Here is a 25620-nt window from a genome sequence, read left to right on the forward strand (position 1 = left end):
AACCTCAAGGGCCAGTGACCTTGTGTCCTGTCCTGGCGTCTAACTGATCACTGTTCCCCTTCCAAGGAGGCACCTGTATGATCAGATGACACCAGCTTCTCTCACATAGCTCCAAAAAACTAATTTCTTCCTTGGCACCTTCAGCCACATTCCGCACAGACATGTTTGGTTTTGCTTTGGTTTTTAAAAGAGAAGGGAGTGTCTCTGTGAACATTTGTGGCACGTTTTCTTCTCTCCAGGATCAGACTCTGACTTGATATTGTGACAGGGACACAGGCTCTACCTATATACATACAAAGAAGTGACAGACCATAGAAAAGAACCCACATACTGTGGAGGGCAGAACCCACAGTGTACAGACCCCTCTGCTCCAGGTGAAGAAATGGCCCAGTGGACCTCAGCATGCCTCTGTGAGTTGGGCTTATTCTGGCAAAATTCCAGTTTACTTCTTCAAATATGCTTGGTTCAATACAACACAAAATGCCCTGGAACCATCATTTGTTAGATGGCTAATTGACTAGAGCCCCAAACATGAAGAAGTTAGCTGATTTCCTCTTATTCTGTGACAGTATAAATACCATTTAACATAATCAGATTCAGTGATTTTATTCGAAACATTCAGGGAGTTTGTGTCCTCCCTCCCCCCCAGAAATGATGTGTTTCCTAAAAAGACAAATACTTAAAAAAAAAAAAGAATCTAAGTTAAAACATATTTAGGTTTGTTATAATTTGGAAATTTATTATTTTTTTTTCAAAATTATGTGTCTAACAGCCTGTGGCCTCAGTATGAGAGACTATGGACTCTGAAAAACAATCTGAGGGGTTTGAAGGGGCGGAGGGTGGGAGGTTGGGGGATCCAGGTGGTGGGTATTAGAGAGGGCACATGGAGATTACATGGAGCACTGGGTGTGGTGCAAAAAACAATGAATACTGTTACACTGAAAATAAATTAAAAAAATTAAAAAAATACAAGATAAATTTATATAATATTGTAACAACACATCAGGAAACATGCAGAACCCCACTGCTTCAAACAAAACTTGCACGTTTAGCAATGTTTATTTTTAGAAACAAAAGTGCCTGGTAATTTAAGCACAACAATTCCAACATTTGTTCTACTTAATTGCGATAAGATGTCATTCCATTCGACTGTTCTCATTTTGTTGTATCATTTGATTATCCTTCCAAGTGGATTCTACTCTAGGTGGAAATTAGGAAATTGCAAAGAAAATACATATTTAAAGAAACACAAAACCAATTCTTTACATTGAAATTTGTGCCTTCTTCATTAAAATAAAAGAGAAAGTATGGGATAGTCACACATACTATCAATTTGTGTGCGCTCCTTAAGGGAAAAATTTTCCGGACTCCTCTGTCAACAAACTTGTGGGTAACACTCTTCTCACCCTTTGTAGTTAGAACCTTGCTTTCCCCTTTCTTCAGATTCTCTTACCCTTAGGGTTCACATGTTCCCTCTTTATTGGTTACACTTATTAAACACACTGTCAGAAAAGCTTGAGGTGCTCATTTATACTACAGTGTCAATGGTTGATACATTCTGTAAGTGCAATCTTACTTGAAGACGCTGGCATTTTACCAAGAATCAGTACCTGAAGCTAAAGCTGTTTAATAAAGGGTAAGATGGTGGGTAGAATGTTTACCTGGACCACAGCCTTCTGAAGTCCACCCCCAAGATGTTTACTGTGGACCTCAGTGCCTGGTTTGCCTGCCTGTGCGGATCTGGTAGCCACAAGCACTGCCTAGCACATGGACACTTTGCCTGGGGCACTGGGCGGCAGGTGCGCAGATTCACTCACAAGGGCACGCCCAGCAGGGCTGGGAGCAGCTTCTGTTTCCCGAACACTTTCCAAAGGCTTGGGTTCCGGGAAGTTGTGTTGAGAGTGCCGACTGTCCTTCTGTACCCTCTGCTTCTCTATGAACTCCAGGCGGGCTGCTGTGTATCTGTTCATGGCCATGACCGACACAGCCATGCAGAGGGCAAAGGAACCCCACGTGAGGCTGTCAACAAAAGCCACAGTTAAGAAGGAGTATAGGGCTATGGTACCAGAGCTTCCTGCTGGGGGTCAGTCTGGTGAAAAACCAGCTCCTCGTCCCACTCGATTTGGACCTGGACTTTGGATCACAAGTTTCAGAGACCAACCAATAGTGTTGTTGTAGCCCAGTGGTTAAGAGAACGACTCTGGAGTCATTGTGCGAAGCTCTCACTGTGGGTTTGCACCTATCTCTTATGAGCTGTGCGTTCTTGAGCTGGGGGCTTCATCTCTGTGTATCAGGTTCTCATCTGCAAAACTTGATTAATAGTAACCCCACAGGTAGGGTGGTTGTGAGGATATTAATGAACTAATGCTGGGAAATACTGGGAAGTACTGTATCCGCCAACATACAGTGTTGCTTTTTGTTGTGGTGGTAGTTGGCTATAATCCAAGACAGGACATTAGTGTTGTTACTTTCTATCCTTACCCCCCAGAAGCCTGTTGCATTCTGAGATGATGGTCTACAGTTCTCACCTTCCACAGAACCCAGCAGAACGTTTGCTGAGAAAGAACCTCTGCCAACTGGCATTTGTGTGTTTTCAGGGGGTGAAATTCCCAGGTAGAATAGAGTCTCCTTATCCAATGACCTACAAAGAAACCTACGCATAACTGAGTTCCAGACCCACTCCAGAGTTTTCAATCATCCTTAAATATGACTTGACATCAAGAATACCAACATCTAGGGGAAAGGCCCAACAGTAAACAGAAAAAAAAGGGGGGGGGCGGGGAGAATCTAAAGAAAAGAGATAAGGAACAGAAGAAAATAGCAACCAGCAGAAAACCCTTTGATCACTATCTATAGAGAGATACGAGAAGACACTGCATGAACAAGGCAAGATCAAGATATAGGAAAAAAGAACAACCAGAAAAGAAGAAAGACCTTTTAGACATTCACGTAAGATCCAAAATAAGAATTCAATAGGAAGGTTGGATGACAAAGAGAGGAAATTTTTCAGGAAGGATTACAAAAAGAAGGAGCTAGAAAATATGAGGGATACAATGACATCTAGACGATTAATCTGAGTTTTGATATCTAACTAACAAAAAGTTTCTAAAAAGAGAACAGAATGCTAAGGAATGGAAAGAATCAATGGAATTTTCTGGTATTCCAGAAAATCCCCCAGAATCCTAGGACATGAATATTCAGTTTGAAGTTCTGACCCATCAAGCTCAGGAAAGAAGAGTGAATGAGTGAATGAAAGGAGATTTCTCCACCAAGGTATATTATCCTAACATTTCTGAACACCAGTAATAAAGGGTAGAAAACACCAGCTTATCTGTAACAGAACATGAATCAAAATACTATGGAACTCTTCCCAGAAGCAATAAGTTCTAGAAGGAAATGGAACCACGTCTTCACATTTTTCAGGGAAAATGATTTTCAACAAAGAGTTCTATACTCTGCCAAACTATCAAACGCATATGGAGCACCGAATAAGTACCTTTCCAAATATGTAAGAAATAAAATAATTTCTCCATCATTGAACCCTTTCATAAAGAGCTACTAGGGGATGTGCTCCCATAAAATGTGAATGCAAACTAAGTAAGATAATGATATGGGGCCTGGGAAACAGCTCTTCAAGACAAAGGAGTAGCAAAGGGAAGTGTCATATGGCATGCCTCAGAACAGCCATCCCAAGTAGAGAGGAAGATGGGGGGTTTTGATGGGGCTGGAAGAGTGGGAGAGACAGAACTGAGAGATTGCTATGTTTATGCTATTTGACTTTTTTAAAGGTTTTATTTTTAAGCAATCTCTGCACCTAAGGTGGGGCTCGAATTCATAACCCTGAGATCAAGAGTTGCATGCTTTACCAACTGAGCCATCCAGGTGCCCCTGTGTAATACTATTTGATTTTTAAAAACCATTTGCCTCTATTTCTTTGATTAAGAGTTAAGATATTACAGGTAACTGGAAATGAAACAAAATGATATTGGAAACAAACAGACCATCCTACAGATTCCTTTGATGCTTGAGATCTACTTCAGCCATAGCATAAATCAGCCATAGTTGTGGGCCAACCTGACATTGATCTGAGCTCTAGTGCAGCGGGGTTCCTCACTGTGTGCAGCACCAATGACGTCACCTCAGACACACTGACACCTATTTGGAAGGAGGAACTGAAGTGGCACACAGTGGAGGGAATGGTGTGATGCTACAAAGAAATGTTTGTAAAAAAAAAAAAATAGCTTCTTCAGGCTGGAACACAAACTAAGATGAATACAAAATCTAATACATCATACAGGTAACACTGTCACAGGCATGTTCACCAAATCCTAGAGTGGTGTTATTTGTTTTACAAAGAGAAAAGTAACATAAGAGATTGTTATACAGTATGAAAATGTCCGTGTGTGTGTGTGTGTGTGTGTGTGTGTGTGTGTGTGTGTATAAAGCCACAGCTGTACTTTGGCAACCCATATCAAAAAGGACCCCTGTGATCTTCAATGGTATGGCTGAGTCTTCCCATTAAGAGACAGAACTTTTATGTCCTGGCTTTCTCTGTCCATTAGAAACTGGGGCCAGATCTCCCATCACTAAAGTATTTACTAGGCATTATTACTCAGGACTTTCTCCCTAAGCCGTGTTTAAGAAAGCAATAACATCAGTGTCTCTGTTGCCTTAAGGCCTTGACGCTGGGTCAAAGATTTCACAAACCTAATCTCTTTAAATGCCTATGAACACATAAGACAGGTATAATCCCTTCACAGGGGAGACAGCAGGGCTACAGGATGGTTAAGAAAGTCATCCAAAGTGAGATGGCAGAACGATGGCCAAGGTCGGTAGTCCCACAAATTTACCTGTGTGCATCCCCACCAGCCCATCAGGACCTGAGCACCATGGCCAGAACTCACCAGTAGGACCAGCTGTAGTCCCACGTCTGAGGCTTCCAATCTTCTGGTCCGAGGTTCACCGTGATTTGAAAAATGGTTGTGTACATAATGTGGGCCAGCATACTGAGGAGCCCTGCATAAGGAGAGCTCTATGAGCCTGAGTTAGGAACAGAGTTTCTCTACCGTATGTGAGTTGGATGAAAGAAAGCCAGTAGCATCCTCCTTGATTCCTTTCAAGCCTCCTTCATGTTGCACGTACACACTACTAATTCCTTATTGTCATGAATTCACACAGTGGCCATGTCATTCCTCCCACGACCAACTCTCCCCAGTCTATCATGCCCCTGTCTCCCTCTGCTCAGAGGCTCCAATGTTCCATTCTCTCTTTCCAAGCACAGAAGAGGGGTCCTTGAGCTACATTGGGTCTGAATCCACATTCAGTGTTTCGTCATGTTATTCTCTTCCATGTGGATGATTTGCTAATGCTTCAACACTGGGATACTATGAAAAACAAAAACAAAAACAAAACCCCAAGTATGTTCTGGCCACACTAGACTCATGTGGTAGTAATCAGGAGGAACAGAAATCAGCTGCCAATGGGATTTTCTTTCCTTTGTGTCTTGGCCTTTTTGTCTGGAGACCCCCTGAAGACTTTATTCCCCCATAGGTTTGGTAGGATATGTTGACGATCTGAACGCACATGTCTATTTTTCCAGATACTTGGGAGTCTGGTCTTCTGTTCAAGAAAGCTTTCTTGAGTTTTACTTTTAAACCCTAGTGTTTCGTTGTTTTGTCTTTCTTCTGCGGGGACTCTAATTCCACATACGGTGTTACAATTTAATAAATGTATGGCAAATGGTGGCCAGTTAGAGATCATCTTCAGGGGCCCAAACAGAAATAGATTTAATTGGTGGGGGTGATTATTTATGTTAATAGGGCTGGCTAAAGTCCTTGCGATGTGAATCCTCAAACATTCTATCTGACATTGTGCTTACAGTCAAAGTGAAACAGACACCCAGAAAGAAGACTATTCTCATGATGTTGGGGTCCCTTGGGAATTTCAGGACCTGGGGAAGAGTCTTCAAGAGTCCATGGCCTGCCTCTCTGCTATGAAGATCCAGAAACTGGATTTTATCATCCTATTCACTGATGATAAGGCTTGGGAAAGACACCTGACGCTTACCAAACACAGAAGTGAGTTCCCCACTGGACTGATACACTATTAACAGAGCTTATCAGGACAGAGAAGGGAAGGAAATCATTTGTTCGGGGTTCTTTCTTGATGGAAATGCCAACTCAGGAGACCAAATGAAGTTGCTCTAAAAGTTGCTTGGAGGACAGAGAGGACCCCCACTCCCCAAAAAGGGAGTTTTTCATTCTCATAGGTACACCAAACTTGGATGATGATTTTTAGCAAGTGACCATTTCTTGCATTCTTACTACATACTAGGTGCATTCTTACCCAGTCATCACCATAGTCTTTTGAGAGAGCTTGCTCAGAGAAGTTGAGTGACTTGCCTGGGGTCACACAGCCACTAGGTCTCAGAAATCTGAACCCAGTCAGGATTTCATGCATAACCACCTGACTAAATTAGGCAATTTCTGTTCTCAGAGCCAATATATCTTCTTCCCAGAGTTGTGATAAAGTGGCAGTTAAGACATCTTATTCTCTATCCCCTATGCCTACCCCCTTTCTTTTCATCAGCCACTCAAAGCATCATTGCTTTCCCCGCAATGGGGTTAACTCAGTGACTTCTCTGGCAGACCAGCCCGCTGTTCTGCTGAACTGCCCATCAACAGAAAACTGCCCTGCACTTTGGCTAAAGCTCTGTCCCTCCCTCTGTCCTTCTGTCCCTCTCTCCCTCCCACTGGGGCAGGCTGTGGGGAGTCAGCCTGTCTGACTACTGCTGCGGGCAAGTACCTGCCAGCACCGTGAGAATGGCCACAGATGCATCCACCTTGAGCTGGTGGAACCCAGAGCTATGATAACTCACTCTGGAGCCCAGGAGGATGGCACTTGTGAACAACAGAAGTATATTCAGGATCTCGGCCCCAATGGACAACCACAGAACACCTGCAAAAAGGTGAGGACGACAGAGATGCTGAGTGCTGAAAATTCAGAAGTACTGCCATGTGCAGCCCTTTGGTTTAGTTCACTTCTGAAATAAAAAATAAAAAACAGACACCAAGGGGTTAAAAAAAAAAAAACAAACCCAAACCCACAGCCATGTCTGTTGAATCTGGAAAGTTGGCAGTGATAGAGGACTCCTTGGGGTTGAGGGAGGATTGTGTAAATATTGTCCTCTGCTGAGAGGGAAGAAAAATAGAGTAAGGGTCTGATGAGAAGACCCGAGAGATGCTGGGGTCTTTATTCCCCAGCTCAAAAGCTAATGTGTTGTTTGATTTCACCAGAAGACGTTACCTTTGTCTTTTTAAAGAAGATACACACACTTAAACAAGAAGGTAGAGATATCGGAGAGTAAGAGCTCTGGTTAGAGATCCCCAAACCTTATTTGTTTCAATGTGAGCCAATTGTCTGCCCTCTGGAGGGGACCCCACCTGCGGCTCCAAGGAACTGTTTTGGAGGTGGAGACCAGTGGATCGCGGGAGGGGACAGGGTGGCAAGCTCATGTTCCTGGAAGTCCCCCAGAAGAGCCCGCTAGGTGCTGGGGACCCAGGAAGGGATGAAACGGGTGTGATTCATGCCTTCACAAAACCTTTATTCCAGCTGGGGAAACAGATACTGAGAAAGTCATTGTGAATGTGATGAGTGTTACAGAGACAAAGTGCTCGAGACAGTGGTGGTCAGAGCTCATCTCTTCCCAGCCCCGTGTCTACCACGCATTGTTGATTTGCAGTGAAACACGGTAGGAGTGTTCATACTGTGGGAAACAGCAAACACTACCTGTTGGGGCTTCCCGTCCCTCCCTGCGGGCAAAATTGGAGGTTGGACATTTTCCAGCACCATTGACTATAGGGCACATGGAGAGAGCCTGCCGTTCTAGCTGTTGGATTTGACTTCGCGGGAAAATCATAAATCACTCTCTCACCTTTTCTCCAGTCCCCACAAAAACAGTAAAAGTTATCCCAGTTGTGGGGCGTGCTGGTGGACAGACACGAGTAAGGTATTTACCTTGTTCTTCAGCTGGTATTATACTCTGGAAACTCCTACACTTTTCACCTAGAACACAAAGAGAATATATAGTCATAAGTAGGAGTAGCCAAGACAATTAGCGACTGACTGAGTTTCTAGCACCTTCAGTCAATGCCGGGTCATTCTGAACAAGGATTGGGGGGAATATGGCAGATTGTTTTATTGTTGGTGTGCTGCCTCCCCACCCACCCCATGGGAGCATGATCTGATCCCATCCCCTCCCATCCCATCCCGGTGAGTCTGGGCTTGGCCATATGACTTTCTTTGGCCAGTGCATTGCCAGCTGCCCTGGGATGGGTCACTTCTGCTTAGAAGCTGTAAGAACCAATGGACTGCCCACTGGTTCACATTCCCCTGACGGATGGAGTCTCCATCAGCCTGGGTCCCTGAATGGTTGTGGGGAAGACTCACCCCTTGCCCACCTGAAAAATCCACACAGAATGAACTACAAGCGAATTTGACTTAAACCACTGGGGACTTGGGGGTTGTTCGTTACCGCGGCACAATCCAGCCCATCTGGACTGATACTGCCAGCCTTAGACCCGGGATTCTCAACTTCCCCAACAGCATCCCCTATGTATGAGTCTCAGATAGTTTGTTTCCAGTTAGAGGGAAGGTAACAACATTGGTAATGATATTTAGAAATGAGTCAAAGCAGGGCGCCTGGGTGGCTCAGTTCAGTTATTTGTCCCACTCTTGATTTCAGCACAGGTCACGATCTCAGGGTCTTGAGATCAAGCCCCGTGTTGGGTTCTGGGCTGAGCGTCGAGCCTGCTTGGGATTCTCTCCCTTCCTTTCCCTTTGCCCCTCCCCCTGCTTGTGCTCTCTCTAAAATAAATAAATCTTGAAAAGAACTAGAGCAGATTCATATCTGTTACTTAGTGACCTCGCTATTTGCATTCCATTGTACTTTCTGGAGTGCGGAAAGACAGTGTGTGCACCAGAGACCAGAGAGAATCCTGCGCCCACCCCCCCAGGCTTACTTCATGTTCTGGAAGGTGGGGCTTTGTCTAGGAGTATTATCAGCCATGGCAGGTGTCCAGATGCCTGCACAATCACCTGCTTCTTCCTTGCAGAGTTGGAGTGGCTCCAAGGATCCCAGAGGGTAAGTGACAGGTACAGGACAGCTTACACAGAGGCAGTCTGAGCATTAGGACTCAGTCTGCAGGGACCCAGCCCGGGGCTGTCCCACTACAGCATGGATTTAATGCATTCCCGTGCACAGCAGGGAACACGCAGGGAGATGTGGAGAGACCTAAGACCCAGAGCTGCTCCTCGTCTGGGCCATTAGGAACTAAAACAGGGCAACACGGGGCACCAATCATTAACTCTTCAAAGAATGGCTTTCTCATCCCTAAAACAGGTTCGGTAGTCCCTGCAGTAGCCTCGCTTTGAGGATTTAATGACATCATAGACGGGAAAGTTGCTCTCAGTTCCTACTCACTGCAATTCCGCTGCAACAAAATGAGTTCTGCTGGGCCCTTTTGCACGTGACTAGCACACATCATGATGAATTATAATAGACCCTAAGTACTCTGAGGGTCAGGGTCACATCACCTACCTTTGCCGGAAAGGTTCAGGGACAGAAATAAGCTCAGGGGAGCATCTTTTGACTGTGGAAATTACTTCTCTTTTGTTGGAGAGAAAATGCCTGGTAACTCCCTTATTCAAGAACCTACAGCGGCTCCCTATTCCTCCGGCACTGAGTCAAAGTCTCTCTTCTTGTGTGGCTAGCCTCCTCTCCCTATCCTCCCAACACAGAGCCCTTCTCTTGGCTACACCTTCCACGGGGTCAGGCTCACTCGGGAAGGACCGGATGCAGGAGCAGTTTGCACCCTTGACGGCGCCGGTCCAAAAGACGATAATCCTTAAGATTTGCCAGACTTATCCTCATGAAACTCCAAGTTCCCTGGGGCCTCATTGCTCTGCACATCTGCAGGGCTCCTCTACTGGGCTATCGGAGGAAGAGGAACGAAGCCTGGGTTTATGCTAGAGGACTTTATTTGGTTGAGCTGCCCCGCTGGGATACTTTCTGATGGACAGACATGCAGAAGGACTTCACCCCTCACAGAACCATTCACAACAAGCGGCCTGGGGTTGGGGGTGGGGGAGGATATTTGCACAGCCTGGGGCTGAGGACGACAGCCTCGGGGACCCATCGGCCGATCTAAAGCCACTGTGACCTCTTCAGCCACTTTTTAATTAAGCCCGTTTTAATCCAGCCAGTTTTTAATTAAGTCAACTTGGCACTGAGGCGAGGAGTCCGTTTTTCTTGCAGATTCTCTGATGTGGGGGCAGCGGCTGTGATGTTTCAGTCAGAGCTGCAAAAATTTGTCCGCGTCCCCCTGCTTCTTCCAAAGAGGCCCCCCCCCCAGCTTCTGGGGGATGTCTCTACTCCACGTGCTGCTTTCAGAGAAACATTGTATAGAAACCTCACGTCTTCATCTGTGAAATGGGTGCTCCAATGAAAATGTGCAAGGATTCTGTGAAGTGCCTGACACTTCTCCTTTTTTTGGAGTGTTCTGTTATCCGTAAGGGTGAGTACACATTGTCTTTGACAGATCTGGAGACCAGGCTTAGACAGGTTGGTAGAGTCAAAATCAGGAACTGTGTTCTCCCACCCAACGCTCGTATTTTTCTGTATCACCACCTACTGTCTTTCTTTTTTTTTTTTTCTTTTTTTTCCCCACCTGCTGTCTTTCTACATAATGCACGGAGCACTAATCATCTATGTGGCCTTCCCAATAGGCTTGCCCTTTGTCACAGGAATAAAGAGGGGACCAGGTACAGAGCCAGGGGTGGGGCAAAGAGAAAGTGAGGGCCAGCCAAGAAGATTAGGGGAATTCACCGTCGCTCCGAAGGCTGAGGTCAGCCAGGGAAAGGAGTCAGGCCACAGTGACCCCTTGATTAATCTGAATCCCCAGAAATGGTGTTCCTTTTGAATGAGGCCAGCAGGATTAAAAGGAAAAATCTTCATAAATCCCACAAAAGCCAGAGAGGCTGGTGTTACATAGCTGGGCGGCGAGGGCTTCTCCAGCCAAGTGGGGCAACGAGCCAGCTTGGGACACAGAGGCCAGGTCCCCACGCTGGGTTCTCGCATCCCCGTCTGCTTGTCCTCCACTCCCGCCCCCCACGGGGTGCCTGGGCCCCTCCGTCCTTGACCTTTTGTGGGGTTTAGCAGAACAGTGAAGATCTGGAACCCAGCACATTTTGTTGACTCATTGCCTCGCCTAAGGTAAAGAGCACAGTGTAAGTGCCGTCCGGCCACGAGTTTTCATTTCAGACCCCGGAATCAGAGGCACACCCCTCCCCCCCCTTTGAAAGGCACTAGGGCGACAGGAGTGGGAATAGGAAGAGGTGGCTTGAGCCAGGGATGTCCGCAAATCACACTCCAGGCAAGGGCTCCCCTGGAGGGTCAGCTTTTGCAGGGACAGAGAGGAATCTGATTTAGAAGGAAAATATCCAGGAGGCTCCACGGTGCTGCAGCGCTGAGGGTGGCTGGGCTGCCCTGAGGCCGCTTTCCTCGGCTTTTTTGGATCAAGGGCACCCTCTCCAGGCTGGAGTGCTTACTGGCAGATCTCCCGAGCAATCTGAGCCATTTGGGTGCCTTCCCATTCACCTTAGCTATAATCCTTTTCTTTCACGTCCCCCAAATCTCCCAGGCACTTGTGATAAATTACACTTAAGAGCAGATGTTTGTGTGAAGTGAGCTTTAACTGGGGGCCCCAGGCCATATTCTGCTGCAGACGTGCTTTCCCGGGCCAATGTAATGTTTTCAAGATAAGGTGGTTTTTTTTTTTTTTTTTTTTTTTTTTAAGATAATTTATTTGTTTGAGAGAGAGAGGAGAGATTGAGCAGCGGGGAAGGGGCAGAGGGATAGATCTGAAGCAGACTCCCTGCTGAGCATGGAACCCCAGGGGGGCCTCCATGACCTGAGCTGAAACCAAGAGTCCGGGGTTTAGCCGACTGAACCACCCAAGTGCCCCTTCAAGATATTTTAAAATTGGGAGTTTTCACGTGGAAATCCAAATATCTTACTTCCCGTGAAAAATCAAAGGATCTGACAAAACCAAGCGCTTAAGTCCACGAGGCCATAACGCTGAGCAGAGCCAGGGGCTGCCTCCTTTAGCTGGGGGTGAGGTTCAAGGTCATTGCCATTCCTTACTGCCCTTGCTCCATTTGCTTCTGTTACCACCTTCTGTGGGCACTGGTTTTCGACCTGGGATGAATATCTTTTGTTTCATTCTTTTGTAGGTTTGCTAGGACTTTAGTTATTATTCAATAAAAACTTAATTCTAAGCTTTTTGATCTGAGGTCATCCTGTAACATGTGAAGGTGATCAAGTTTCTCTTGAGGGAGGGAAAAAAAAAAAGGTGTTCTGGAGAAGACGTCCTCTTCTTGGTTCTTAATAAAGTAATGACCATATTTAGAGACTGTGGTTTACCCGGTTTACCTAATTAGGTTTACCTAATATAATGAAGTTTACAACTTCATTATATTAGGAAACATATTAAAATGTGAGCAGAGGTTTTTTTGGATTGATGGACACACATGCATTCAGTTGCAATTATAAGACAATTGTCCTTCGGTTAAGTTTTGGGCTTTGGGTCAGGGAGGGGGGAAGTAAGGAGTTTGGGTTAAGAAGTCTGACCTCTGTGTCTTGCTTTACTAGTATCTAACTGCTCAGTCTTCAAAGGGGGGCACTTCTGCCTCGAGAAGTCAGTTTTCCCACCTGTAAAAGGCATCTGTTGTTTTAGGTAAGCCTTTCACAAAGAACGTTCCTCCAAACAGTCTCTTTTTCCTGTGGTCGACTACCTTCAGGAAGCCCTGGGATATGTAATAAACAGTGAACAGTCTTCTTCATTGTGGTACCTCTTAGAAATTTTAACATGATAACGTGCATTGTGAATTTTCAAGAAAAAAGTGTAATATGCACCATTTTCCAATTCATTTTGACTATCAAAACCCTTTTTATATAATTTCACAAAAAGCATCTCAAAAGGCATCTCGGGGCGGGGCAGGGGGACATCCTCTTTGAGAAAACCCAACGAGGTACTTGTTAAAGTCTCTTTCTGGCATGACATCAAGTATATAAGATGTGCATAAACCAGAAAAGGGTCAAGAATGACTCTTTATTTCTACTTGGTTTTGTGCATGAATCGCTAAGAACCTCAAATGTATTTTAATTTAAATCTATTTAAATAAATCCAAAACTTAAGTTGATTTAAATGTATAAATTTAAATTTAATTTAAATATATTTAACTATTTAAAAGCCTTTCAGGTGTGTGATCCATGAGAAGGCAGTGTGTGTGTGCATAGTAAACACTCAGCGGGTGGGCAGAAGTGCCAATGAGATTCCTGGTCTCTCGAGGAAGAAGACCAAAAGACCCTCACGTAGCCGTTGGCCCCTGTTTTCCGTTGAGAAGGCTCCCCTCCCCCAACCTGGTAATAACTTTTTAGCAGAAAGCTCAGAGACAATTTATATCATCTCTCTGCATAGTGTTTGTGTGGATGTGTCAGGCATGTGCTGTATGCCGGTAGATGGTTTGCACCTGCTTCTACTCCTGCCTGAAGCCCAATGCTTCAACATCATTTAAGAGATGAGGCTTCCAGTCCCTGCAAAGCCCAGCCTTCCCTGGAGCCCAGCCCTTGCAGAGTCCTTTCTCCCAGTTTGCTGGTCACTGGGGAAGCAGCTCCTAATGTCTAATCTTCTAATTCCTGCTCTCAGGTTCACGTTCTACTGCGGCCCAACTTGCCCTAGCATTACAATTAGTGATGCTTCTAATTCTCTCCAGTTAGGTTTTTTTTTTTTTTTTTTTTCCAGCGAACATAGGTCTTGCTCAGTTCCTTGTCCTGGAGTGACCGTGACCTTATGTTGCAGAGGAGGAGAAGCTGCCTCAGGTGACACCGTAGAGCCACGTGAGTTAAATTCTCCCGTGAGGAGACCTCCCCTGCCACCCTGCTTTGTGTTCTAATGCAGATACCAGAAGTGTCCTGCCTCAGACCTTTGCTCACTCTGTCCTGTCTGCCTGGAATAGTCTCAACCCTAATCTCCATCTATTAAAATCACAGTGCTGCTTGGAGGTCTGGGTGCGGTGGCCACTTCCTTTATGAAGACTTCGCCATGCCCAGGGCTGTAAGGAACTTTCTCGTCCCTTCTATTCCCATGTCATAGGTCAGTCTTTGTGAAAACTATTGTCCTATTTTTCCTTGTTTTAGTTTCATCTCAGTTCTCACCACTGTGGCTCACTTGCCTTTCTCTCCCTCCATTCTCCTAGCACATTCTTCCTGTGCTTAATAAGGAAATGGCTTTTAGCAAATTCATTCCCGTGCTGCTCCGAGTGCCCTTTTTCCGGAGGGCTTTGCTGTCCCCTGGGTCATGTTTCTCTGACTTTGGTGTGTGTCTTAATCACCAGGGGAGCTTATTAGAAATATAGATAACACCAGATGAAAAGGAGAGCCAAGGGGAATAAAAAGCGATGCTATGAGGATGAGAAAAGAAAAGGCAATTGGGAATTCCAGGAAAAACAAAAAGCTACACAAGAAATTTAATGTAATGATAGCACCTCTTTGATTCCATGATGAACAATATTTATATACTCCAAATAAATGATTGGTTTGTTGATTTATCTAAAACAGCAATATAGTATATCAGGAAGAGGGCAGAATAGATGTGGGATGTGAGGGTACGAGAGATTTAGCCTCATCTATTATGACAGCAAGTCAATAAAGGAGCTTTAACATGAAGACAGCACATGTTTTTTGAAACATGGAAACAAATCCCAGAAGAAACAACTTAGCTGAAAGTGGTTTCCCTGATGGGCGGGACTAGGTTATCAAAAAGCCAGAAGGCAGCAGGGATCTGTTGATTTTTCTTATAACCATTTCAAAATGATTTTATCTTTTATCTATGTGTAAATATTACCTTGGTTAACATATTTTTTTAAAGGACTGTAGATTTCTAGACCCCCTCTAAGACCTACTGAATCAGAATCTCCAGAGGCTGGGCACCTGGGTGTGTATTAACTTCCTGGGCGATTGTCCTGCACAGCAAACATTTGATAACTGGCGTGATGTTTACACGCAGCTATGGACTGAAGTAGGCATTCCTCAGATGGGGACTTGGAAGGGGAGTGGAAGTCTCCAAGCAACTCGTCTATGGGATTGGTGACCATATTTTTCAAACTAAAAATCTGAGACTGCCTTTGGTGCCCTCCAGAATGCAAGACCCTAAGCCTTCTGTGCCTGTTTGTGGGGTAGAGAGAGCAGACTTATAGGAAGATAGCTGCATCCCCCAGAGGACAGGGCAGAGAGGGGCTTCTTGCAGCCTTAGCTCGAGGCACTGTGGCAGGGTGTGCATCCCACTTAAAGCAAGGGCCATACACACTGACTGGGATATGAGGAAGGGTAAGACTTGGCATTGCCCTTCTGCGGCCCCCACTAAGGCAGGATGGAGAGGAGTAAGCACCATATCAGAGGGTTCCTCCTTGGATCCTTTTACTCGGACCTCAAGAATAAACCACTAATGCTATGAGGGTTGGAAAAAGCCATTAGAAACTCCAGAGAAAGTAAAAAGCTGGTCAAGAAATTTGACACGTTAAGCCCAAGATCAAGAGACAAATGGGGAGAGGGGGGGGCCTCTCCTTTCCACCTTGAAGGGTATGCTTTCCTAGCAGGAAGGGAAGAGAATCCTGGCCCCAAGCATGGGCTTGGGTTTATGGGCAGGATGCCTGACCCTGGGGAGTCCAAGTCCTCCTTCTTCAGTTCCTTGGGAGGTTTAAAAAAAAAAAAAAGAAAGAAAGACATTTCTGATATATAGGAGCTCCAAACACCAAAACTTCCTCTCCCTCTTCTCTCTCGTCTCTTCCCCTCCCCCATTTCCCTCCCACCCCTCTGCCAAACCCACAGAAGCTCAAAAGATCAGAGCTGCATCATGGGGTGAGAAAGGGGTCGGGCTTACCAGCCATGTGACCTGAAACTCAAAGCCTCAGTTTCCTCATTTGTGAGCTGAGGAAATGGTATCTACTCTGCGGGGTTATTTAGAGGGTTTCCAGAGACAAAGGTCTAACTTGTTAAGGATTCTCACCTCTGGTAGGTGCCCCACAGAGGGGGTCCCCTTCCTACCAATGATGACAAAAGTCAGTTTTCTAAGAGAACCTGCCATTCCAAGCCCTCCTTCGGAGTGCAAGGATGCAGTTTGGAGACGGACAGGGCCATTTGGGGTTCTCTAGGGATTGGGTGACAGTAGGGAAGGGTAAAAGCGAGTGTTTACCAACACACGGTGTGTTGCAGGCACGGCTGCAAGACAGTGAATGCAGTCAATCTTTATAATAACTCTTGGTCACGAGTACCTCTCTCGTTCCCATTTGACAGCTGAGAAAGCAAGCTCAGAGAGGTGAAGAGGTTGCCCAAGGATCCGGAGGCACTCAGTGGCCACGCTGGGACTCAAAGCCAGGCACCCGGCTCCAGAGCTCCTGCACCTGTCCCCAGCCCCGTCCCCCGCAGCCGTGCTCACCTGTGCCGCCAAGGTTCTCCTCACAGGACTGCCAGAGCCCCACGTGGAACCTGCATTGGATGAACTTGTCGTCCCCCGTCTCCCAAATGTACTGGACAACCTGGCTCCCGGTGTCCCTCCTGCCATCGCTGTCATGGCCCCCGCTGAAGTGACTGCAGTGCGGCCCGCCCGGCTGGTCCAGGCACAGAGGCTTTGCCACCTTCCGGGTCCCCTTGCACCAGTAGCTGCTGCCCACAGCGATGAGGGAGAAGGCCAGGGCGAGGCAGGTGGGGAGGAGGGTCAGCACCTGCTGCTGTCTGGCCCCGACCATGGCTGGAGGAGGTGTGCGGCATCGGGCTGAGCAGCGGGTGGGCCCCCTCCTGCCTCCGCAGGCTACCCGCCCCTCTCAGCCCTGCCATCTGGCACCCTTACAGGCTTCTCTCACATCCGCCAGGGGGTCCTGGGTGCTCCCCCAGCGTGTGGCCTCCACATGTGCACCTCTGGCCGGAGAAGCCGCAGGAGAAAGCTCAGAGGGGGGACTGGTTCCCACGGACAGAGCTGGCCCTTTGGTCCTTCCCAGGGAGCGGGTGTGCAGAAGGAGGCTGGCTCTCTGTTTTTGTCTTTTTCAACTTGGGGTAAAATATGCAGGAGACGAAACTGACCATGGTGACCGTGTGTACCCTCACATGATTGCACATCCCATCTCCAGACCTCTTCACCTTGTGACACTGGAGCTCCGCCCCTGGGAACGCTTACTCCCCATCCCCCCACCCCAGCCCAGGCACCTGCCTCTCTACTTCCTGTCCCTATGAAGGTGGCCGCTCCTGGGCCCTCCCATGAGTGGGGTCATGCAGTACTGTTTCTTCGCGACTGGCTTATTTCACTCAGGGTATTGTCCTCAAGGCTCGCCCGTGATGTAGCAGGTGGCAGAATTCCCTCCCTTTTCAGTGTTCAGTAGCATCTCATGCTGTGGACAGACACGTTGTGTGCATGCATTCACCAGTCCACAGACACTCAGGTTCCTCCCACCTTTTGGCTCTTGCGGAGGGTGCTGGTGCTCGACGGAAGACCAAGGGCATCTGGGCAGGTGTCTGGGTGAGTCTGCCCACCCTCACTTTTCGCTTTCATCAGGGTACTTACTCAGTGTCGGGTGCCCAAAATGGGGAATCCCACGGCCCGCACAGCCCGTTCCCTGCCCAGCCCTACGGACACAGGGACTGCCAAGGACAACGTCCTGTTTCTGGGACTGAGAGACTTGAGGTGCCGGCAGTCCGCTCCAGAGCCGAAATGCTGGGGGGAGCAGGGGCGGGCAGCACCCACCCCACAGGACTCGGCATTCAGCACCGTCCTGGGGCCCAAAAGCTGGCAAGCATAGCCCGTGGCACTCTCATTCCTGCCCTCACCAAGGGGCCCCTCTGGAAGTGGGGGACAGTCACTTCTCAGGCAGAGGACATTGATGCAAGAACGAGGGCAGGAGTGTCACGGAAAAGTCCAGTCTGAAAAGCGTCTGAAACACAAGTCCTAGATTGCAGCTGAGCTGAGGACCCCCCAGATACACCTGCAGACACTGGACTGGGCAGGTAGGAGAGAAGCGTGGTGCCATGTGGGTCCCTCTGACTCTCTACCTCCTGTTGGTGCAGGCAGAGGGCAACGTCTTGCGAACCCTGTGTTTGTGGGCTTGGCCATCTGTCTCGTGGGGAAGAGGATTTATCACATCTCATCACTAGATGGCATCTGTCCAACAGCAGGGAGGTCATGGGCAGCCCCAACCCCTCTCCCTTCAGCAAAAGAACGTTTTTGAGAATACATTCAAAGAGATTAGCTAGAATTTTCTTACCGGGCAGGCATTTCCTTTGCCAGTGTGCAGCGTGGAAGATGCAGTCATTGTCGTGGGGCTCCAGAATAGCTTTCCGGCCGAAAGGAAAAGAATCGGAGCATTGTCGGGCACTCTCTGTCCTGCTGTCCCAGAGACGACCATGCTGATTCCAGAGGTTGTACTATTGTCCCTGTCCGTTTGGGGGGTCTTTGTTCACTAGGAGCATTTTTCCGCTAAGTTTTAAAATCTTGCCACGTGGCGGGGCAGGATCTTAAGATTGGCGGGGCAGGATCTTAAGATTGCCAAGGGCTTCTAGGAAATGATCCTTACTTGTTTTTCCCCAACCGTCCGGAATTCATTCACTCAGACAAGTCAGCCAAGAGGAGCTCCTCCGTCCGACTGGAATGGAGAGAAAAACAAAAGTAGCCTAAATGAAAACAGGATCTTCTTGTCTCTAGCCCACCTGCATCTCAGCCAGGCAGGATGGCTTCCTCCCGGGTCCGGGTCCCGGGTCTGGAGGCTGGTAAACTTGCTCAGGGAGAGGTGGGGCGAGAAGGGCCGAGCCAAGGCCCCGCGAGGAGCTCGCTGGGGAAGAGGACCGTTCCGGGAGAGTTAAGGGAAGATCAGCACCTGACCAGGTGGGTCTCCCGGCCTTGCCGTTCGTGGCCATGGGCCGGCAACCTAACCTCTCTGTGCCTCACTTCCCCAGCCGTTGGGTGGAGCAGTCGTCACGCCCCGCACCTGCTTGTTGTGAGGAAGCGTGAAGCAGGTGGTCTGGGGCTGAAAGGTTCTGCACATGCGCACTTGCTGAGTCTGCGCAAATCATGGGGAGAGGGGCAGGGTGCGTTTGGGGAAAGCCTCTGCCAGGTGGGCCGGGGGCGCAAGGGGTAATCCGGAGGGCTGTCTGGCTTTCCCGCATGTCCCGGGCTCTTGGGTAGACGCGATCCTGAGTCCAAGCCGCTTTCTCCCTCCAAGTGTTTGCATAGTCAGGGTCCCCCCGAAGGAGACCCTGCCCTTGGGGGCCTGGTAAGAAACGAGCCTCCCTCTCCAAGATGCCCACCGCACAGCTGGCTGGCAGCTCAGCGGCTGGAACCCGAGGCTCTGGCCCGCGGGCCTCGTGCCCTGAGCTGGGTTTTGGGAGCAGAACCCCCGGACGCCCAGGCCTTGGCTTTTCCTCTGGGGCGGGCCTCTGCCGAGGAAGTCCCTGGAGCGCAGCTGACTTGGGGCAAGGTCTGGGAAAAATCTCCCTGCCTTTGGGGTGGGGGTGGGGGTGGGGGGTGCTGGGGCGGGGGATGAGCCACCGCCGATGGGAAACCCGGGAGAATCATCGGTAGGTGGCTCTAGCCCCGTCCAGATGCTCTCTGCGCGGCGTGGAGAGGGTTTGTGCAAACATTTCCTCGCGCGGTGCCTGGAGGAATGCAGGAGGCCGCCGCCTGTGGTCCATCTTGGACTGTTCGAGAAACGCGCCCGCGCCCGTGAAGTCGCAGCGGGAGGAAGGTGAGGCCGGCGCCGGGCGAGGCAGCGCCCGGGAGAAGGAAAGCGGGACCCCCGCCCCAAGTCCACGCGCTGCCCATGGACATCCTTGCTGCTGCCCGGGGGGCCAGGCCTCCCCCTCCCTCCAGGAAGCACCCTTCCCTGGCCCCTGCAAGGCCCATGCTCGCCCTGCTGCTCCTGGTCTCCATCAAGCAAGTAAGAGCGGTTTATGATTTGAATTGTCATGGTGTCTGCTAGTAGGATCAGTTCTGCATACTTTCGGATCCCAGAAGCAGTTTCGGGCTCTCGCAGGCAATTTGGGAAATATAAAACAGTATTGAGGCGGCAATGATTAACCATAAGCCTAATATTCGGAGGTCATCGCTGTTACTATTTTGGCATATTTCCTGCAAATCCTTTTTTCTATGCGTGTTTCTGAGCTGCTGAAATTATGACGCAGAAAGTGTTCTGTATCCTGGCTTTCCCCCCTTACACTATTTTGTAAGCATTTTCCAGGGTCATCATGAACTCTGTGCATAGCATTTAAACTGGTCCCAGATAGCCTCCTGTCTGCTTTTACAATTTTCTCAGGCCCGAGTATTTAAAGGTTGATGGACTGTGAAGGGGTTTTTCTCTTCTTTCATTTCTCCTTTCCTTTCCTTCCTTTCTTCTTAGTATAAAAATATAGAATGATCATGGTCTAGAAAAGTGAACGTATAAAATTCAAAGAAGTGTAAATACCAACTACAAATCACTGTATTCCCACTGCCCAGTAATCACCCTCATTTGCCTTTGGGGGCTTATACTCCCAGACCGTTTTCTGCTATTTTCTTACCTATGCTTTTTTTCCCCCCCCTAACAAACATAGGATCAGACTTAAATAGTATCGTGCTATCGGCAAGTGTCAGGTGCGTCCCTTGTATTAAATCATTTCGTGCCCCTCGAGGGAGTCCCTCCTGTTAATCCCACTTACAGATGAAAACACTTTCTTGTGTTAGCTACAGTAACCCCAGGGTGTGATGTGTGAGGGCTTCAGGTTTGTGTCCTACAATGTGTGTGACCCAACCTACATGGTGGGCATTCTGACAGCTTGTTTTATTCTTTTTTTTTTTTTATTAAAGCTTTTATTTATTTGTTTATTTGAGAGACAGCGAGCTCAAGCAGGGGGAGGCAGAGGGAGGAGCAGACTCCCCACTGAGCAGGGATCCCGACTCAGGACTCAGTACCAGGACCCTGAGATCACCAGCTGAGCCAAAGGCAGACGCTTCACCAACCAAGCCACCCAGGCACTTTCAGCTTGTTTTAATCTTATCCAGGGAGACTAGACTTTGGCCCCCTTTCCCATTGGAGGTTCCATTTTCATGCTGGACCCTAACATGAAGGAACCCCAGTCCCATTCACCCGAGAAATGCAGGTAATGAAAGTGGCTTGAGGAAGGGTTCTCTTTCTCCTTTGGTCCATGGGTGGAGTTCGTCTGTGTGTGTGTAGACATTGGGATTCCAAATCCCTCCTGCCCCCATCTAGGGAGAGCCGTGGTGCCGTGATGCTGTAAATATTCACCTCATCAGGCTTTCTTTGGTGCTAACCTGGAACCAGACAGGCAGACAACACCTGCCAAGTTCTCTGCGTCCGATCTCTTCCAGAGGCTGCCTTCAAGCCCTTACAGACCGAGGATGTGAGCCCAATGGGTGGTTTCGTGGAATCCCTGCGGTGGTGGCAGCCTCTGGGTGAGCCACCAGCCCGATAGGGGCAGGACCCTTCCTGGGACAGTCCATACAGAACTCACATTCTTGCTTTAGTTCTCCAGAGAGCTCATATTCCAACCGAGTGCACCCCGCCAGCTAGCTGTCTAGTTTCCTTCCCCTTCTGCACACGATCGTGCACTGATGCTCATGCATTGCCCACTGGGTGCCAAGCCCTGTTAGATGACTGTCACCTGCCATCCTGTGGCTTGTGAGTTCAGCCACTTCCTCTGCCCAGAGGCAAGCCCTGGGTTCTCTCTTTCCCAGCATGCCATGGCAGCTGTAGACGTATGACTGTGTGTATGTTATACCAGCAAAATCGTCAGTGCTTCAGGCTGGTGTAGGACGCTGACAAAGCCATACATTTTTCCTTTCATCTAACATGTTCCTAATCAATAATGTCCCTGTGAGCAGTGCCCCCTCCCCCACCTGCCACCCCGTCTGTCCTCAGAACCTCTTCGGTCTGTCAGTCCCCCAGGGTGCGTCCCTAACCATGATGACCCCTGCCCCCCCCCTTCTCGGGTCTTGGTCTTAAATCCCATAGTTTTCCCCCAGATGTTTACATTCAAGGCTTTGCTAGACATTCGTGATGGATTTTGCTCACAGCCGCGTTCCCTGCATGGAATATAAATGACCGTGGCGTGTTTTCTGGCAGGAAGTCTTCCTAAAAATTCACTTAATGAGAAATTCTCAGGGATAGTTTAGTTTCTAAATTCAAGCAGTCCAGCCCCCCCACCCCCTGCCGGACTCATTTAAGTTAATTAACAGTTGTTTTGGCTTCAAAAAACATAAACTCTCTCTCTCTCTCTCAGGCTCGTTAAGAAATGAATTTGTGGCTCTTTCCTACATTGCCGAGGGGAGCGTAAAAAGGTGCATATTTTTAAATTAAAAAAAAAAAACTTGGCGAGGATAGGTTGTCAGTCCCTTATCAAAACCCTTTAAAAATGTGTATATTCAATGACCCAGAAATTCCAGTTGAAAGAATTTCTCCTAAGAAAATAAAGATGTGCTCGAATGTTTAATTGTGAATATTTTCAGTACAGCAGAATTTATATTAGCATGCATCTTGGCCCATGTAAGTGTCCGATGCTGGAGAATTTGAAAACTGAATCATATCCTATTCCCTTACCGAACATCACCATGTAGCTGTTAAAATGATGTTTTAGAAGTACGGCTCTTGAAATGGATGTATATTCACAATGCATCTTCTGGTAGAAGCATGAAACTAGATGATTTCCTTTTTCAGTTAAAATAAAAAGGGAAAGAAAAAGAAAAAAATAAATAAACGGAAGCGTGTGCCCAGATAGAAGAGGCTAGAAGGAGACGGTCATTTCTGATACTAAGATCAGGATTCCACCTTCTCCCCTTTTGGGGCTCTCCTGCAATTTTTTGTTTGAATTACAGAGAGGCGTATGCCTTCTTGAACAAAGAATACAATAAAATGGATTGAGAGCAATTCTCAGAAGGTCTTTTTTCCCTTTCCCTTGATCGCTTCTCAGCCAAGGTAGGCATTGATGCTGGCTGCCCACTCAAGGGAAAGAGGAATCAAGATCAAGTTGATTTTTTTCCAGTTAGAAAACATCTGGGTGTACCTGGGTGGCTCAGTGGGTTAAGCCTCTGCCTTCGGTTCAGGTCATGATCCCAGGGTCCTGGGATGAAGCCCCCCATTGGGCTCTCTGCTCAGCGGGGAGCCTGCTTCCCTTCCTCTCTCTCTGCCTGCCTCTCTGCCTACTTGTGATCTCTGTCTGTCAAATAAATAAATAAATAAATCTTAAAAAAAAAAAGAGAGAAAACATCTGTTCGTGCTATTTCTTTGGCTCCTTACCTTGTTTGGATCTGGGTGTGATCATCATATCTTGTGTTTTTCATGTCTTCGGAACAAGTAACTGGGAAGACAGTCTGTTTGTCCAGCTCCCCTGAACTGAACAAATTTGGTGCTTTGTAGGGTTCCTTCTCCTTCCCCTTCTTCTGACCATGGCCATCAGTCATGGCAAAGGGCAGGGGAAGAGGGCAGAGTAAGTCCAGGGACACAGCTCACGTGCATGACTGATTTTATTGTCTCTTCCTTGGCCAGTTCCAGTGACGTCCCTGACAATATAAGTAGCTCTTTATCCAAGAAAGTGTCTAACTTTGGCGGCTTGGAGGATTCTGGAAGCTGATGATTTGGTTCTCAGCTTCTTTGCCGAATGTGTGAAAAATAATACGAATCCAGTTATAGTCCCGTCGGGAAACTGATTTTCCTAAACAGCGTGTTAGTAAATTCCCTTCGTGACTCTTGTGCTGTAACTCAGAGACAGAAGGTATTGTGGGAGATTGAAAGTTTATTGGAAACTGAAGCCTAAGGGTAAATGCCAATTATTTCCTCATCATTATCATCATTGTTATTACTTATCGGCTAATCCCATGGTTTCCAGATGGTTGTGCTAATGTGCCTCAGGGCACCACTGTGAGCTCACAGGGGTGCTGTAAGGTATTTTAATTTTTCTTTTTTTTTAAATTTATTTGACAGAGAGATCACAAGCAGGCAGAGGGGCAGGCAGAGGGAGAGGGGGAAGCAGGCTCCCCGCCGAGCAAGGAGTCTGATGTGAGGCTTGATCCCAGGACCCTGAGATCATGGCCTGAGCCAAAGGCAGAGGCTTAACCCACTGAGCCACGCAGGTGCCCCAATATTTTAATTTTTCAAGGGAAGCAAAGCGACCCATGACATCCGCCAGACCCTGGGAATTACTAGCTCAAGGTAGTTCCTGGTTTGAGCATTAGATCGTGCCCCATTCCCTTTGCTGATGTTGTATCTCTGCAAAGCTGGTTTTTCATTTGATTGTTTGTTTGTTGCAATTGCTGTACTGAAAAGCAAGTACTGCGCAAACATCCATGTGGATCAAGGTGGTGTCCTATCGGATCCCCAAGTTTGGGAAGTTGTGCAATCTCCAGTAGGCATTGTTGGGTTGTGAATACTGACGTCCTTTGGCCTTACCTACTCAAAAAATCGGACTTTAGGTCTTTCTTTTGGCTTAGGGGGACTATGGGAAAATGGCGAGTCACTAAGGGCGCCATGACCTGAGAACATTTGGTAATCTCTGGTCTAACTATGACTCTACCAGATCTTCAAAAAGTTGTCTGTGTGGTTCTCTGGAAAGGATGCAAAGGAATTATTCATAGGTGCCATCATGCCTTCTGTAGTATTGGGAGGTAGGCCATGCTGGGCAGAGGAGGGAGAGGAGAGACTATACTAGTGACTCAGAACATGGAAGCTTGACATCCACAGGGCTCATAGATGGTGTGTGTGTGTGTGCGTGCGCGTGCGTGCGCGCACGTGCTTTTTGATGGATCATCACCCCAGTTTACACTGGGCTTCTCCACTCCCTGTTGTTACACCTGTTGCTACGTGTGTCTTACCTCATTCTTTTAGGCTGTCTTCCTGGCCCAAGAAAGTATTTGAGTTTTTTACCCCCTTGTGAGAGGACACAAAGCCTCAAAGCCAACTGAACTGGGTGACCTTATCCCAGATCACATATCTAGCCCCTCCCATGCTCATTCCCCACCTTCAGCTCCACCCCATGCCTGTGCCTCTGTCTCTTTAGCTGGAAATTGAGGACAGTAACTCCTGGCTGGTGCTAGGGACTTGTATTCAGAGATGAAAGTCATGTCTTGGCCCTCAAGGAACGTATGGGGTAGCGAAGGAGTTGGACGAATGAACCACCAATGATAGTACAACATGATGGGACACAGGACTCAGTCATGTGTGGAGTCACAGGGCACTGGGAAGAAGGGTTCCTGGCTCAAGACTTCAGTGACAGAGGTAGTCAAGTGTGACTGGGGGGTCATTAGGCTTGAGTTGAGTCTTTGGGGGCGAGCAGATGAAGATGAGGGTAGAAGGGAGGGCCAGTGGGAAAGGCAAAGATGGAGTCACAGAGGAACATGACTTAGGGTCAAGAGGTTGGGCCCTGGGGTGGCTGAGATGTCATCTCAACTCGACAGGCCATGAGGGGAAGACTTTAGGCAGGACAGCCTGTGGACCTCTCTCTCTGGAGCAGTGTAGACCAGGCCAGAGGCAGAG

The 25620-nt window shown here is 47.9% G+C and overlaps 2 protein-coding genes across 2 annotated transcripts in view; one reads left to right on the top strand and one right to left on the bottom strand.

Moving 5' to 3' along the window:
- Window positions 1–1760: 1760 nt before the first annotated feature.
- On the bottom strand, window positions 1761–16863 carry GSG1L2 (GSG1 like 2). The gene is made up of 5 exons (XM_032840070.1): window positions 16554–16863; window positions 8017–8064; window positions 6805–6957; window positions 4905–5016; window positions 1761–2019 (listed from the first exon to the last, which is right to left on the bottom strand). Exons 1-5 carry the CDS (start codon window positions 16861–16863, stop codon window positions 1761–1763), a joined length of 882 nt encoding a protein of 293 aa, XP_032695961.1.
- Window positions 16864–18461: 1598 nt separating this feature from the next.
- Window positions 18462–25620, top strand: part of GLP2R (glucagon like peptide 2 receptor) — a 42372-nt gene continuing 35213 nt past the window's right edge. Inside the window, exon 1 of the mRNA XM_032839850.1 lies at window positions 18462–18523. Coding sequence (XP_032695741.1) covers window positions 18509–18523 — 15 coding nt within the window. The 5' untranslated portion in view covers window positions 18462–18508. The remainder of the gene's footprint in view (window positions 18524–25620) is intronic.

This window comes from Lontra canadensis, unplaced genomic scaffold, assembly GCF_010015895.1.
Source record: "Lontra canadensis isolate GAN:19392208 unplaced genomic scaffold, GSC_riverotter_1.0 scaffold110, whole genome shotgun sequence".
Taxonomy (NCBI): Eukaryota; Metazoa; Chordata; class Mammalia; order Carnivora; family Mustelidae; genus Lontra; species Lontra canadensis.

Coding starts and splice junctions, on each gene's coding strand:
- GSG1L2 (XM_032840070.1), bottom strand. CDS start 16,863: ATGGTCGGGGCCAGACAGCAGCAGGTGCTGACCCTCCTCCCCACCTGC. Junction 8,065..16,553: donor GGAGAACCTTGGCGGCACAG/GTGAGCACGGCT, acceptor TTTGTGTTCTAG/GTGAAAAGTGTAGGAGTTTC. Junction 5,017..6,804: donor CATTCTCACGGTGCTGGCAG/GTACTTGCCCGC, acceptor CTCCTTATGCAG/GGCTCCTCAGTATGCTGGCC.